The sequence below is a fragment of the Falco biarmicus genome, chromosome 1 (genome assembly GCF_023638135.1).
Source record: "Falco biarmicus isolate bFalBia1 chromosome 1, bFalBia1.pri, whole genome shotgun sequence".
Taxonomy (NCBI): Eukaryota; Metazoa; Chordata; class Aves; order Falconiformes; family Falconidae; genus Falco; species Falco biarmicus.
The window spans coordinates 6,533,016-6,550,031 of NC_079288.1; the positions used below are offsets into that span (position 1 = coordinate 6,533,016).

A 17,016-nucleotide genomic window follows, 5' to 3' on the forward strand; every position below is an offset into this window, starting at 1 on the left:
CAAGGTAAAGGCAAGCAAAAATTATTATGAAAACTAACTATGCAAATGTACAAGTATTCATCAAAAGCACTTAAATAAAACTGAATGATCTGCAGATAGCAGTTGTTTAAAAACAATTTAAAAAATTCTTAGGTCTGTGCATGCGTCTGTGTATATACACACAGAAAACTTCAGGACAAGGACAGAGCTCTCAAAAGTTTGGAAAATCTATAGAACAATTGTCTTCTATTTGATTATATCACTCTCCTCTTTAAGAGAAGACTTTAAAGAACAAGAATAACCTTTTTAAATAACTGTTGAGTAACTAAGAAGAAAACTAAAATCCTTCTATGTTCCAGCTTGGGTCCACTCTAACAGCAGCCAGAAAATCGAGCCAGCAGCATAAAAGTACTTGTAAAACTAACTGGATGCCATAAGCACAATATTAAGAAAATAAATGTTTTTCTATAGCCACTGCTTTGAATTAAGGGAATGTAATTCTGCTGTAGAAAGCAAAGCAGCGTGCCTTAGTAGGTTACATTTGAAATTCTAGTTTGGTGCAATGCTTTGTCACTGTCCCTAAAGTCAGATTTCAAATCACAGACTTGCCCTGAGGTCTGTGTAAACTCTGTGTTCAAACTGTGAAGTCGTTGCTTTGCACATGAGAGGTACAAGGTACTTACTACAGTACAATCCGTTTAAATCAATGAGAATGGTACTTCGTATCACATAATATGGTCTGGTCAAGATTCTATGAACAACTACCAAAAAGAACATTAAATGAAAGGAACTTGCTTGAAGGACTCAGAAAAACATGATTGAGTTTATCACTGCACTTAGGAACTCAGGTTCAGGTGACCTGAGCTACAGAGTGGAATTTTGCGTAGGACAAACCTGTCCCAAGTGTCAAGAAGAAAACAAAACCACCTGGTATTAATGTTGACTTACCCTAGTGAGACAAAAAACAATTGCAGACTTATTTTAGCATTTAAAAAAAAACTCTTGAGACCCACAGATGGCAGATGCTCAGTTTAGTATTAGTGTCCATGTTTTAGTGTTTCCACGGAGCACCAGGTGCTTCCATGAAGCTGCTAAGGAGAAGAGCTGAGCAGAAGCCCTGCGGCGCATTACAGGATCCGTGCTGTGCTCCCTAGGCCAGCCACTGCCTGCTGCTGCATTGATACTGAATGGCAGAAAGCAAAGGTAATGACAAAGTATGTGGCATGAGCAGTTCAGGCGCTGCTAACGGGGGAGGAAAGCCCACCGCTCGCTGAGCCAGCAGAGCTGCTTTCCTGCTCTGCTGCAACATCGGGCTCCAGGAGGGAAATACGGAAGCCAGGTGGCAGATAATCGAAACTTGGTTATTGCAGGACATAAAACTGGGGCACTACGACACCTTCAAAACACTTTTCAGCCCTTGGTGATTTGCTTCCCTACACAGTACTAGGCCTTCTTCCGACTGTATCTATTTTCATCCTAAAGAAAGGAACATCTAATATTGCAGATAAGATCCAAGGACACCACAGCAGGCAGCCATACACAATTGATTTTCTTGCTTCCTTACATTCAGTGCTGCTCTACTGGTAGAGACCGATACAAATTTAAAAATGATCTTGGAACTAATCTTCAGACCACTCTTACCTGAATAAATCCACAATGCACTATTTCATTACGTTGTGAAGGCCCTCAGAAAGCAGAGGGCCTGTGCTACCCTTTGAAGAAAGATGCAAGTGAACTGCTAACGTAAGCGTGGGATTGAAAGGCAAAGAAGCCACCTCAGCTCCCTCTCCTTTCCTTTTGCATCCCCTGCGCACATTTCTAGCATGGCTTTGCCCTGAAACAGGCTTCTTTTTCCGTCACTTCTCCTGCTTAGGGTTTTGAAGGCTATTTTAACACACACTGTAATGTGAAGATGTAGGCCACAAAGTTCTGAAAAATATTTAGTTCAGGACTAGTTGTGGAAGAAAAGATGAAGGGAACAATACGTACAGTTAACTAGGACACAACAAAAATACTTCCACAGCTGCAGGGTTAAAGAACATCATTAGGCAAAAAAATGTGTTGGGATTCTTTTTCCTAATGGTCATGAAAGTCTGCAGAGTTTCAAGATAAACATGCATCAAAGAGTTTGTGTTTATTAGGGATGCATTTGTATTGACATTGCTTGTGTTCCACCTTTCAAAGCGCAGAATTGGGGCTTTTTTGTGATCACAGGGCCAGCAAGTTATACACGGATACCACATGAGTATTCAGATCTTACTTAGAAACGTAGTATAGAATATATTAGCAGCGTGCGCCTGTGTGGCTGTCTTGCATCAAGATAAAGAGAGAATAATGCTGCTGGGGAATTATGTGCACAAAGCTCTGTGAAGCAAGAATTAGAAGTAGTGAGATTAAATAGAAAATAACTACATCAGGAATATGTTAATAATTTAATTAAAGTCTACCAAAGTTGAACTGTTCTGCAATTAAGGTTGAAGCCCATCAACATGCTCTGTTCTACGTGGGGATTTTGCCACAGGTAAAATAACCTGTTTGGAAATGTTTCTTAGTGCATGAGGAAAACGGGATCAACTGAGAGTGTGATATGATCATTAACTTTGACAATGTTGGTCTTCGCTGTTTTCTCAGACAGGGTCTTACTGACATTTTAATATATATTTTCTTTACTGCAGTCTCATTTCTAGTGCATAAGATAAATGTGAATATTGATCCTTCTGAAAAATAGGATCTAGTGCTCTTTTTTCCCCAAGTTTGTTTGCTGTGTTTACATCTTTATATAACTTACAGAACCAAAAGGTTACTAGATAGCAGAGCAAGAAGCAACACAAAGGCCATCACTATGAAGGACTTAGCACCAAAGATTAGTCTGACATATTAGGAAAATAGTTATATAGATATTAACAGATCTTTTCTATTATCCTTTTAAACTACCCTATAACATTTTATCCAGTCCACAGAATGCTATAAAAAATAAATGCAATGCTTTCTGGAGTAGTAGATATTGCTGACAGTACCAGGCAGAGTCAATGTCTTTCCCAGACGGTACCCCAGTCTTCATACTGCTGTAGGAGAACGTACAAAATACAGGAAATACCTCCTTGTTCACTTCTGTGCCTGCAGCTTTTTACAAGACCACATGCAACTGCTTTCAACAAAACTGACTCAGTTTGATCTTCTAAAATGAGGGTGCACCATTACTTTAAAGGCTCAGTACCGTAAAATATGGAAAATCTTTCTTTTATCGGTAGGTTCACATAGTGTATAAGATTGGAACCTTCTTTTTCTCCAGTAGCAGTTGAAACTGCATAGTGAAAAGACAATGTGTTGTTTTCTGCTGAAAACAATGGAAGACAAACTTCTTTTTTTCTTGCATTGTTTTTTGCATGACACTTTCCTACTGAATATAATGCATTTGTGCACTTTGAGCTCACAAAGAGAAAGGAATTGTGTTTATGTGACTGTGTCCTAACAACTGTAAATGGTTATATTTGAAATGCACGCTTTTAAAGGTGATAAAATTTGGGGGTTGTATATAAAACAGACAGTATCCTGAACTGCAATAAACAATTTTACATAGCATTATGGTGGTACTTCCCACAATTAAGCACAGCCTACCATACAAGTCAGAAAGTCTCCAGAAATATATTTTTAAAAAATGTTCCTAAATATTTTGATTTTTCATTCAGATATAATCTGAGTAGCTGGCAAATATAAGACACTTCTGTTCTTCTTGTAGTAAGCAAATGCCCATGAAAGAAGTGCCCATTAAAAGCTGCCAGTAATGGTGGTGTCTGTTGACACTCGAGAAAAGAAATGGGCTTGGGCATGTTCTGAGGGTGCAGTTTGGTCCTGCATCTGGACTAGTATATGCAGCTACTCTTCCCCTGGGCACACACTGACAACAAGAATAGTAGTGCTTCATTTAAACCTAAGAAGGCAGATGAAAGGGCAAGGTCTTGCATTTTTTATATGGAAATTCTTGGATTTTGTCCTACGTGGTGACAAGTCTGTGTGTCCATGGAGGAGATTTTTAGAGTCTCCCTTGAAGTGTTCCTCCCTCCCTGCAGGTCAGAAATGAGGCATGTCAGATCCTTCCTTGCACTACTTGTATTCTTCGTCTGCAGTTATGTGGGGAAATTCTGTTTTAGAACAGTCGATGCAGCCTCATTACAAGCACTGCATTTTTATGAGGGGAGAAATGAGAAAGACAAATGTTACTCCTGTTCATAAATTTGCCTCTTATAATTTCCCCTCTCTGCTCTGCAGAGAGTTATTTGATTCATATTAGGGGTTATTTGGGTCACTTTTACCTTGAGAGAGAAAATAATGGTAACCTAATTTGAGGTTTGTACCAATTTAAGTCAGAAAATGGATTCTGAATATTTTGCATAGTTGCTAAATTTAACTGTGTTCAGTGAAGCATGAGTTTCCAAATGTAAGAGGCATTAAACCATTTTCCCCTATTTGTTTTTAATCTACATTTGTTACTTATGATTAGCAATTTTATGTCATTCACATGCAGTGTACTGAAACCGAATTCAATAAACTGACCTTCCACCTATTAAACTGAACTTGGTATTTAATTATGATGCATGCAAAGTCAAGCAGAAAAACTAAGCAGCATTTATAAATAAGATCATTGTGTTTTATTTGCAATGAATAAGATTATTTGTGTTTATTACTTTTCATAAGAAATTTATTACTGCTTATTTTGAATTGGAATAAACACAAAAAATGGAACATCTGTATCAAAGTTTTTTTAAAAAGCAACAATCAAAGGCTGTTTAATCTCATCCATTTAGTTCTATTGCACAGTCTGTTCAGTGTAACTTTTTACAACATACTGTGCAAGAAAACAGGTCATTTAAACTCAGTAATTAGTATTACAGATAAAATGACACTGCAGCAATGTTAATTACTATAGCACTGATGTAGTATAGGATATAATACATAATAGTCATGTCTTTAATTTTAAATTGAAGTGCAACAAAGCATATTATTGCTACGCTTCCTCTTCTTAAAGGAAATGAATATTATTCAAGTGTACCATTTGTATCCATGCAGAATGTTTTTAAATAAATCACAGTTCTGCTTTAATTCAAACTGGCATATTTCACTTTCTAATGGCATAAATTAGGGAATCTCTTGCTCTTGGAACTTTTCCTGTGACAGTGGAAATCATGACAGAATTATATTCCATATGAAAAATTTCCACAATTATTTTCTTTTTCCTTACAGCAGCTGTAAATCAGTTTGCAAATGAAGCACAACATCCAGTCTTTTTAAAAATAAAGATGAATCTTTAAGAGCATTATAGCTATGTGAGGTGTAGTAGGAACTAGAGAGATATACATGATCGAATTGTAATTAATTCTGTACTACTATGGCTAAAATATCCGGCAGTTGTAAACATAAAATATTCATAAGAAAACAAAGAGACTTCCAGAGGACAACAATGAATTTCTTTACCTGCGGCTCCAGTAGGAGTAGGGCTCCCTATTTATGAATAATTATATCTCTGCTTTTTGCAGCACCTTTAGTTTTGGATAACTTTGTTGTAAATATTAAAAGAAGGAAAAAAGACTTAAATTTCAGATTTGTTCAAGTGTATTTAAATAATTTATGTCAGCTGAAATGTTCCCATTTTCAGTGCAGAAATTGTGTAATGAAGCCATTATTCAGACCTTGCATAAAAAAATATTTAAAAGCCTGCTTAGAAGTGTAATATTACTATTCACTGTATTAACCATGTGCCCCTGGCTAAAATATGTACATATGGATTTAGCAAAATATTTGAATATAGTGTAAAAGATTCAAAGCAGAAGTTGAAGCATAACCTCAGGTTGTGTATATCATCTCACAACAATAAGATGTCTTGCTACATTTAAATGAAGATGTGTAAAGAGCAAAATCTTGAAGTATGTATAACTACTTTCCAGGATTTACAGATTATTTTGAAAAAAATGCTTTTTTCCCCCCCCCCCCCATTTTGTTTAGGTCAGTGGGACAATGTATAATACAGGGAGACATGTATCTCTACGATTAGACAAAGAGCATTTGGTCAACATCTCTGGAGGACCGATGACGTATAGTCACCGCTTAGAGGAAATCCGGTTACATTTTGGAAGTGAAGACAGCCAGGGATCAGAGCACCTACTCAATGGACAGGCTTTCTCTGGGGAGGTATGTCAACATACTTGGAGTTACAAATGAACCAGTATGAATTACTTGCTTTCCGTTCCTGCCTGAGTACTTTTTTAGTATTACAAATTACAAACTAATTTGCACTCATAAAAATTGTTTCCCTTTATCGATTCTGAAAATTGGGGACTTGCTTTTTTTTTTTTTTTTTTTTCCCTTATGCACTGAAAATTGTGTGACATATCTAAAAATGAAACTGTTGTATTTATTGTATGCATATGCAAGCCTATATTCTCATATGCGCTACTTACAAAGTAATGGAGTATCTTTTGATAGGTCTTTTATATCTCTAGTAAATGCAAATACAAGATTAACCACAAAGTAATACTGAAAGTGCTTCAAATTCTTGTGAAAGTGCTACTTTTGCTACTTACTGGTGTGTAACACTTTACATTGAGTATCATTCTGTCTTTGAATCATGTGAAAATAAGGTGATACTTAATTTTAGAGATGGTTCTACAGAAGTCTGTTGGTCTCCTCAAGAAATAAAGTTAAATCCACAAGTGAACCATGGCAGAATTGGTACTCGCTTTGTATTTTAAATACATGTCTGTAATAGTCCCAGGAAAGACCATCATTTCATGATCCTGCTAGCTATTGCAGGATGGCCCATTACTCTTGCTGCATAAATATTTTAGTCTTGTATATGGAGTAGTTTTTCAAGATGTATAGTAAATTTTTCAGACTTTCTAGTAGACAAAGCAGAGCCTTTCCATTTTTCATACGTAGGAACTTTTTTACATAGAAAAGATGCGTGGGTTCTGTAGACTTTCTTCAGCTTTGTGACATGTCTGTGAACTATCTAGCACGCAACTCTACTCCACAAACCTTAACAAATGAAATAATGCTTCAGAATAACTGTATATTCCTGTAGGGATTATTTTTAAAGACACTCTAGTTATCCCTGTCATCATTCTTTCAGAAGACCTAAATGAATAGGTTTTCATAATAAAGCATTTATTTTCTTGGAGATGAATAATCAAATTACCATCTGTACTATCTATCACAGACTCTGGTGATGAGTCAGTTAATGCATGGCATTTTCTTTGGCACTGTGCAACAGCAGTTATTTAAGAGTAGGAAATTAATTGCAGAGTTGTCAAATGATGGTATTATAATTGATGGTAATAATTTGCTTTGTTTTATAAGATACATAGATGTATAATAATGCCAGCTTTTTTATGAAATTATTCATGTCTTACACATTTGACTGCTGGTTGCCTTCGTTAAATTCTGTGATAAGTGAACATATGATGTATTACTCCTTTACAAGCTGAAAGTTAAGAATGCTGTAGTAAATAAGGTCCTTGCTTTGCTATTCCAATTTACAGAAGAGCAATATTCAAACAAAAGCAAGTTGACTGAAGAACAAAGCAAAAATCTGGTTGAAGCATACCGTTGCACTTGATATGATGTATCAGCATCATTTTTAAGAGGTTTTAAGCTATAAATTCATCAGTCATAGACTGCAACAAAAGGTAAAAACATAGAGCATTGTTCTGCAATACTAACTAACTAAGCTCCCTGGTTTTGAAAGTGGTATTGAAGTACTGGTAATGTCTGGTATTTGCTAACAGAGACCTTCAGTTTTTCCTCAATAAAAGCAGCAAACCTAGCTAAGTGGAAACTGCTGTCAGTCAGTCATGCACATATGCAGGATTCATCTAGTTATCTGAATGCCTCCTACAGTGAATAGAAAGAGATTAGCATCTTCAGAGGATGATCATTCCTGAGGGCCAGAGATGCATCTTGTAGGACAGGACAAATCACTCTGTGGAGATGCATCTCCCTTGACGACAGAGCAGAGACAAACAACAGGCCAAATACCTTAGACTAGACCCCTCCTTTTCAGGTGGTGGGATGAATTCTGGCCTTTGAGAATGTGTTTTTCAAAGTTTCAGATAGTTGTTTTGGACAGGTAAGTTCCAATAAGATCAAGTATTAATTACTAATCTGAACCTGCATCTGCACCATTAAGTCTTATTTACAGAACACATACTGTTTCCAAATTACAAGCACAGATTCAAATCAATCGTGCTGAATAGCATGGCTGCACATTTTCAGTGAAGGATGGCAGCTGACGGTGTTCTTGGAATATATATCCACCTGTACAAGTGCTGTCTGTATAAGTAAGTGATTCTCGATAAGCTCTCAGCTCTGGAAAATGTAATGTCTACAGCTCCCAGCAACTATAGTAAGAAAACTGTAAACAAGCTAGCTGACTTTATGATAGAGTGCATGTCTTTATAATGTAACGTATGCTTTCAAGACTGTTGCTGCTAATTACTGTTCACTTCTGCTTTGGCTAATGCTGTCAGAGGAGATGGGATAAAGAAAAATAACTGTATAAGTGCATTAGTTTAATTTAGCTAGTGCAGGTAAGAATAGCAACGAATATTTGCTGGCTTAGGCTTTAGCCATTGTAGGCAACTAGAGAAAAATCATTGCAGGATTACACTGTTTGACTGCTAATTGCACACTAACTCCCATGACACTGCCTTGTTACTGCTGTTCTTATTTGTGTCGGACAAAATCACTACAGGTTTTACATTGAAACCTCTTTTTTCCTATGGAAACAATACCCAAGGATGAAGTCACCCAAGAAGTGCAAACTATTCCAGTAGATCACAATTGGATAATTCCTGCTCCTTCTTCCCTCCACTCCCACCCAGATCTGACCCTTCATTTTCACTGAGGTCTCCAAGGCATGTTCAAGTCAGCACATTGCAGAGGGACAAGGAGAACCTGGGGAGGAGTCAGGGGAAGGAGCAATGCCTCTCCCTCACAGCACTGGGAAACTATCAGATTGGCTCAAACAAATCTAAATTAAATCCAAGTGCGGACAAGGCAGAAGCTTTTAAACAGCCCCAATGTATCTTGAATCAGCTGCAATGTTCTTTACGCATCTGGAAATCCCACCTAACAGCCTTACTAAGCAAGCAGTTTGTTCTTAGCGACTTATTTTTGCCTAGTGAAGATGTTATGCAAGTGGGCAGGCACACAGAGCAGGCTAGACAGCATGGGAGTGGCACCATGGCATGAAAACCAATCTAGAAACAGCAAATTATTTCAAAATATACTGTGGTCTGAATGATACTAAGAGGCTTGTAATTTACAGACTTTAACATTTAACTAGGTGTTAAAGGCTGTCAAGAGAGATCTCTACAATAATCTGGTTACCTTTCAGCCCCTAATTATCACTTTAGTAGGCAGAATAACTGAACTCATGCTTAAGTAGTTTGAGTGTAAGGGCTTTAAAACTGTGTATCAGATTATCATCAATATGTTTGGCACTGCTAACATAGCAAGAAAGGCAGGCATTGGAATACTTAAATAAATACATCAAGCATTTACTTGTCCCTCCGATACATACTTAAGTGTGTTTAATTCCCTGCTCTTTGCATAAGCATCCTACTGTATTACAATGATTAAAAGAAAATCTTGGGTCAAGCAAAGTCCCCAACTAAGACACCAATCAATTGTGTCTGCTGCCTAATGTCACTATGCAAAACAGGTTTTAATGCTTCAGAGTCCATATAATTTAATAAGAAAGACGATCTTCCTTTCAGACAGCAGCAGTACAAACTACAGCAGAATTTACCAGAGTGCTGCTGTTCTAGCTCTGTCTACCTTGTTAAAATAAAAAGGTAACAACTTCCAAAAAGTCCATGGTGGAAATGGGACCTGTTAACTTTACCATGTGACAAAGTCATAAAAACCCATACCTTTTTTTTTTTTTTTTTCCCCCCAAGCAGAATAATGAAAAATGTGCTGCCAAGACCTCCAACGACTTTATGGCTGTGCACTATAGTAGCCTTATCAATGTAAAGGCAGAAAGTCAAGGAGCTTAATTATTTGGGGTTATGCACTTTTCACAAACTCAGCAACTGGAGACTTTCAAACAACAGACCATAGCCCACAACACATAAAAAACCATGTTTCTTCTTCTGACAGAGATTATAAACACACAATTACTTCATCCACTACATAAGAAGTAAAATAAAAGGCAGAAGAGTATCTAGATAAATGAATACATATTGCAAGCTATACACATAGCTTGGAACTGACATTTATTTTTGCTGCTGCTAAAAGCCACTAAGAAAACCAAATAAAATTCAAGAAAATGGGAATCAAAGGGGGAAGATGGAAATTCTGAAACATCAGCCTTCTCCTACTACTGCAATTTCTCTTAACTGCAGTCATATTCAATGTGAGTGGGTAACTTCTGGTGATAGTAAAGGATTACTTATCACAGGGATCAGTGTTGCAAATCCAACTTCTGATATTTTTAGAAGCAGGACTGTCGGACAGACAGCCTATGAGAAGCATCCAGCCAGCTGGAATAATTTAATCCAGCCTGCTGCAGAATTAGTCTGAATTGTTAAATCAGAAATGCAGCTCTGTCACTGAGACCTTCTGTGCACCTTTGACTTACCTGTGTGGTTCCAAACAGCCTCCCCAAAAACCCTAATGTTGGTATTCTCTATATAAAAAAAAACAAAACCAAAAAAAACCAAACAAACCAAAACCGCAACAACTCAAAAAACAAACAACCAAAAAAACCCAAAGCAAACAAACAAACAACAACAAAAAAAACCCAAAAAAACCCAAACAAAAAAAACCTTTATTGGAATAAAGTATTGTAGTACGGTATATGTGCTATGACTTCAGTTACGTTGGCAAAGCAGAACAAGTCGTGGCCAATTAACATGTCACAACAAACAGCAAGTACAGGCCAACACTATATCGCATTGCTTGTTACAAGCCATTTACATCTCCTTTTATTTGATAAGGCCCCTGTCTTCTTCCACGGAATTTCATCCCCTAGAAGGTGACCATTCAGTTGCGCCTCCCACGTGCCATTTGGCTCGAGGCTTTGCCTACCTTTCTAACCTATGGGTCAGTTCTGCACAAACCCTCCTGTTTTCTCCACACAGTTCCCTACACTTACCCAATATTTAGATTCCTCTCCCAGGTCTGATTTCTGGTTTGTTCTCTATAGGAAGCCTCATTGCTGTGAGGATTTGTGAGTCCAGCATGGCTTCACATCAGATTTTGCTAGCACATAGTCCTTCCTGAGGAAGGGAGCATTAAATCAGCTAGTGATGCCACTGAGCAGGGAGGACAGGACACTCGTGCTCCTTCGTAACCGCGTCCTTACAGGTGGTTGCAACACCAAAGCAGACCTAGCTCTAAGCAGCCCCTACTATGCCTCAGAACACTGGCACTCCTGCCAACGGCTTGCAGAAGGAAGTTTGAAATTCAGATCTGTCAGTTGCCACAGGCCATCTGTATTACATTTTGGAGACTTTATTGGAAATGATGCCGGTCATTTTTAAGTATTTCAGCCAGAAGATAAGTTTACTGTACTCCGGTGCTTATTAATGTTGAAAAATAAGCCTCTGAGGAAAGTACCAGATGAGAGAACACATGTCTAATGGAAGGGTGGTTTAGTAAAATCTCTATAACCTTCAGATTAATGTTCAGCTTCAGAGGAGAAAGTCAATGGGATAATGAATTAAATTGCTATAGGAACAGAATATAAATCAGGAAGAGGTGGTGGTATTGTCATCACTACAGGATAAGGAGACTGTTCACATGAGTAATTCAAAATCAGTGGGAAATGAACATGTGCATTAGTTACAAGAATGCACCTCTGTCCATCCTAAAGATTACAAGTGGTGTCACCCGAAATTTTGTAAAATATTCATATCCACAAAAAGCAGAGTTAGAATCCAAAAGACACTTACTCATCATCACACGCTTATTGTGTTTTTCTAAACCAAAATCAATTTTATATTTACAGTTAAATGGGGTTTTATTGCTGGTTAATATAACACAAAATAGGATTGAACAATATATTAACGCAGATTGAGGGATACTCACACCTGACTGTCCTCTGCTAATTTAAGAGCTCTGAATCATCCAATGGAAATTCCTTTCCACTCTCTAGTGACTTTATAAAGAAATTAGGCTCTTCAGCAGAGATGTGTTTTAGTAGCAGGCTGTCTGGTCTGTCTCCCCTGTAAAACTTTGTGGATATGAAATGGGTGTCCCTCCGGTCAGCAGAGCCCTTTGGATTTAAAAGCATGGTCCATAGGAAAAAAAGAAAAAGTATGATCCGAGGAAGAACACTGCAGAGGTAATCTAGACAGCAAAGCTTGCAGGGAGGCATGCTTGGAAACCCATGCTATTTTTTAAAGCGAAACTTATCAAAAACATTTGTAAATATTCCCAAAATACTTCCCAAAGAAAAATGAAATTATAAGTGCAGATTCTAAGCAAAAGTTTTATTGACTAAAGAGTCATTAAGGTGCTAAGGCTAATACAACACTTACTGTACCTGAAACCAGCAATAAAACAGAGGTAACAATAAGACACTATAAATGGAGTGGGAAAATAAAAGGTAATGCTTGAATTTATGGTATATTTTTCTGTCAGGTATGGATCATACTGTTCCAGAACCACTGCATGAAGTAATACACAATAATTAACCATAGTCTGTGCAAACGTATAATTTAGATTACGCAGCCTGTTAAACTGCCGGACTGTGGCCTCCCTTCCAGGACTGTAGCTGAGAGCAGGCAGAAGCTAGAGGGGGAGATCAAAATGCTCTGAGTCTCCCGAGCAAAGCAGAAAACCTGAACATCCCTCATGCTCCCCGTCAAAGTGCAACATTTAAACAAGCCTTTGACACATGTACCGGTACATCATCTGTGGCTGCTCTCTGCTCTCAGAGGAAGAGGCACACGATGCCTCTCAGCTCTGTGGAGTGCAAGTACCTTGCAATGCAGTTACGTTCCTGCACTTCTGCAAGCCAGCTCAGCACCAGCTTTCCACCTGAACCTGAATAGTTTCAATGGGAATAAGGACAGAAAAGTTTGGGGCACATAGCAACTGAAGAAATAAACTTATCCCCCAGCTGCTACACAGGACTATATAAAGGAACAAGCTACAAAATATAAAAAATTCTGCAGGTTTCATGAGCTACTGCAAATAATTTTTCAAAATCTAATACTGAAAAACTGAATGCTACGTTTTAATTCCCAGATGTCTCATGTTATTTTGTTCTGACCCTTCTGTACTTACATTTCTTAAAGAATTCAAAGCATCTGAGCTATACATATTTAACTGTTACTTTGTCGATGGATAAGAAACAAGGTCTGAAGATAATATGCAAACTAATTGCTGTGCCAAATTCCATTTACTTGCTTTCATGTTCCATTAGATTTTTGTAGGGGGGTTTTGGTGTGAGATTTTCAGCATTATGTACACTTATATGAATTACAGACAGGAGATGACAACGAGTGATTCCTTGAAAGCAAAAGCTGAAAATGGGTGGAAAGCCAGGCAGGAATGGAACCGTCTAAACATCCCTGGCTACAACAGCAGTAATAACAATTTTAAAGTACCAGTCAGAATAACATGTTGGCATCCAGGTATTTTGAAAGCAGCAAATGGGCAATATTTAAAATGCAGTCAGTGTTTTGTAGCAAGGAAGTCTCTCCTTTTGAACTACTCAACTGGAAACCACACGAAAGATGGCTTTCCAGGAATATGGAACAGAAATTTTAGTGGTGTATTTTACATCAAAATGCAGTAAACTTCCTACATTAGCTATGTGCTAAAAATGTATCTTAATCCTTAGTAACCTTCAAGAGAAGTTTCATCTTTAACACTTTTGAAGTGGAATAGTTGACGTTTAACTTATGTTCCTTCCTGTGTTTTTTTGCTAGACAGTCATCTTGAAGTCATGGGCAATACATGCTTGTTAAACAACAAAACCCAAAATTCAATAGCCAGGAGAAGTTATAGAATCAAGTGAAGGTGTAGCAGCTATAAATCACTGATCATAAATATATAAATAGAAAAAATACACAGCAAGTAAAATTCATTTTTCTATGAATGGCTGCATTGCTAGGCAGTGCCAGTGTACTCTTGCAGTCATAGTCTTACATTTAGTGCTGTTGTAGTCATACTGCCATTTTTAAAGGAAAATTGCATTCTAGAAATAGCCTGTTTTATCCTTCCCCTAGGAAAAAACGTTAATTACACAAATCAAGTTATATAATGTCTGAACTTTGTATCAGCAATAAAGAATTTTACTTCATGTATAATCAGCTTCTCATATCATAAATATCATTCATGTTATTTTTTCACCTTTCTAAAACCTGATTACCAGTGGAAATACAAATGAGGTTTTTTACTTGTTTTTTTGCAAGGGGAAGAATTTACACTTCACACTGTAGACCTAAGTGTGCGTTTTATGATAGCAGAGATAAAACTGCACAAGTTTAATGGTTTTATTTGAAGCAAACAGTAATAGGATGTTTCTCTTGGTGTATAAACAACAGAGGTTTAGTTATTGCACCAACAGGGAGTCAGGATTGGACCTGGATACAGCTATGGCTCTTCGTAGAATACAAACTAAGAAAAAGATATGGGGGGAAAATTACATATTTACTTTTAGCAGAAAGACTAACAATAACATATAATTGAAAGGAACAGTCATCTAATTTTATAATCCCAAACATTCATTAGATACCATCTGGAGTTTGAATGATGCTTTAGAACAAGTGTTTAACCACTTACAAAACTTGAGACTAAATTTCAGGTACCCAAGCAGGATTTTGATCTTTGTTTTAGGCTTGCAGTTTGTCACTTTATCAGATTACTGAGGTTTTTTTGTAGTCATTGCAGGTGAAAAATTACAGTTCACTGTCACATCAGATAAATGAAGGACCTTTACAGAAATATTTTAGTATGCCATCATTTTGATTATTTTGACATGGTAAAATTGTCTGAAACAAATCACATTAAGTCTTTCTGGAATAATTAAATACATTAACATTTCAGACAACGAACTATACAGAAATCACCTGATTTCTGTAGATTCTTAATTGGTTTCTAGAAAGCATTATTAAAAATTTAAGTATTTGAAAATTTTATATATAAGGTTTAAGGGAGTCATTCTTAAAGCAATGAGTGAAAGGCTGTTAAGTTAGGTACCAGCTGCTACATGGCACTGACGTTTTCTTCATTATTTCCACTGATGTGCAATAGGACTTCTACTCTCAAGTCAGTTATAGCAAGAATCAAAAATGTTTTTGCAAATATTTGCTTATCTATCACCTAAGTCTGAAAGCATCCAGATTCCCTAGATTTCTCAATGCTTTACCAAAGCACATTATTCTTCCTGGATTCTGTATAGGAAATTCTGGATGCTTGATACAAGGAGTTCCATTTCTGGGGCCCAGGGTTTTTTGCTTCTATGTATTACCTCCTGGAGATTTTGTGACACAAGCTCCATAGATACTGTCTGCTATATACTGAAATTTAAGAAACTGTACAGGCAAATATTTCAAGGCAAATATTCAAAAATACTGGGTTTTTTTCCCCTCTTCCTTTTCATTATCTATATACGTGGGTGTTCCTTATCAGAAAACTTTCCTTCTTTGGAAACTACTTTGCTCAATCTTATAAACGATCCATCCATTAGCAGAATTGTAGGACCTGTCCAAACAAATCGCAACCTTATATTAATGCAGCATGTGACACGGCAAAATATCTACTGCGTGAAATAATAAATACTGAATTTCTTTGAAACTGAGTGAAACAGATCCCTTTAATAATAAATACATTTTTGCACGTGTTTATTTTTCAGTTACCAACTGTTCTCTTTTTGGGGGGGAGGGAGAAGTGGAAAAGAGTGTCAATGTACTGAGAGCACAGTCTGTCACTGACTATAATCTAAATCCCTTTGGTGCCTCAATTTTAAAATCCAGCATCATAAAGCAATAAGGTGGAGTTTTTCTGCTTAGAGTAGCAGCTGTAGGATTTGCTCTTTTAAACCACTGGGGCATTAAAACATTCAGCACTCTAAACCTCCAGTGTCACTTTGGAAGTATTCGCTCTGCCTCATTCCAAATTATTATCATTTGCTTGGGTTGCCTTTACTTGCTACGGGATGATTCTTCCTTAATTAAAGAGTAATTTACCTCTGCAGATGAAAAACTATGGTCACTTTGAATTATTTTTTTTTCACTTGGTAGTGATTTTTCCATTACACTTCTTGAGAATTTTAACTTTTCCCAAAAATGTATTTAATGTAACATTACAGAGAAAGGAGGACTCAGACTAACTTCTTATATAAAAGCTTTTGCAGCCATTATGGACAACCACAAAAGAAAAGAAAAAGCAAGCATACGTGAATTTTTATTATCTGTGCAATTTACCAAAACAATAAAAAAACAGTGAATAATTACTGCAGACATCACCCTGGAAAAAAACTCTCATGAAGGCAATGGACTTTAGCCTGAGGTAAAATTGTATGATTTGGTATTTATCAATATCTGATCAATATCTGATGCACAGACATCAGAGTGCAAAAAACCATAATAACCTTTTAGCCCAGTCTCTCTTCAGTGATGCTGCCTGTGCACTGGAGGATGAGCGCTGGCAATCAATCATAAACGGGAGAATCCAGAGTTAATAACAGGTGAGATGCTACACTTTCAAAATACTGATCAGTCACCAGCGAACACAGTGAAGTTCCTCAGGCACTTTTGTGTTTGGTGCTGAGCATTCACACAGCCACGCGTGTCTTGACTGCAGCAATCTGTTTAAAGCCTAAATGGAGTCAAAGCCAACTAAGTTCTGAGAGCAAGCATGGCCCTTGTAGCCCAGAGAGTGAGGATTCACTTTGGAAGCTATCATCCACGTACAAACGGAAGAGCTTCAGACAGCAAATGTGACCCTGATTTTGAACAGTCTATACTTGTTGGTAGATCTCTCTTGCAAGAGGCAGGAGTGCCTGGCTTGTACCCGTGTCCA

General features: G+C 37.2%; 1 protein-coding gene across 2 annotated transcripts in view; it reads left to right on the plus strand.

Moving 5' to 3' along the window:
• The window catches only part of CA10 (carbonic anhydrase 10), a 209,863-nt gene that overhangs the window by 155,029 nt on the left and 37,818 nt on the right, over positions 1-17,016 (plus strand). For both annotated transcript variants that reach the window (XM_056326431.1, XM_056326432.1), the window contains exon 6: positions 5,980-6,165. In XM_056326431.1, the coding sequence (XP_056182406.1) occupies positions 5,980-6,165 (186 nt within the window). The remainder of the gene's footprint in view (positions 1-5,979; positions 6,166-17,016) is intronic.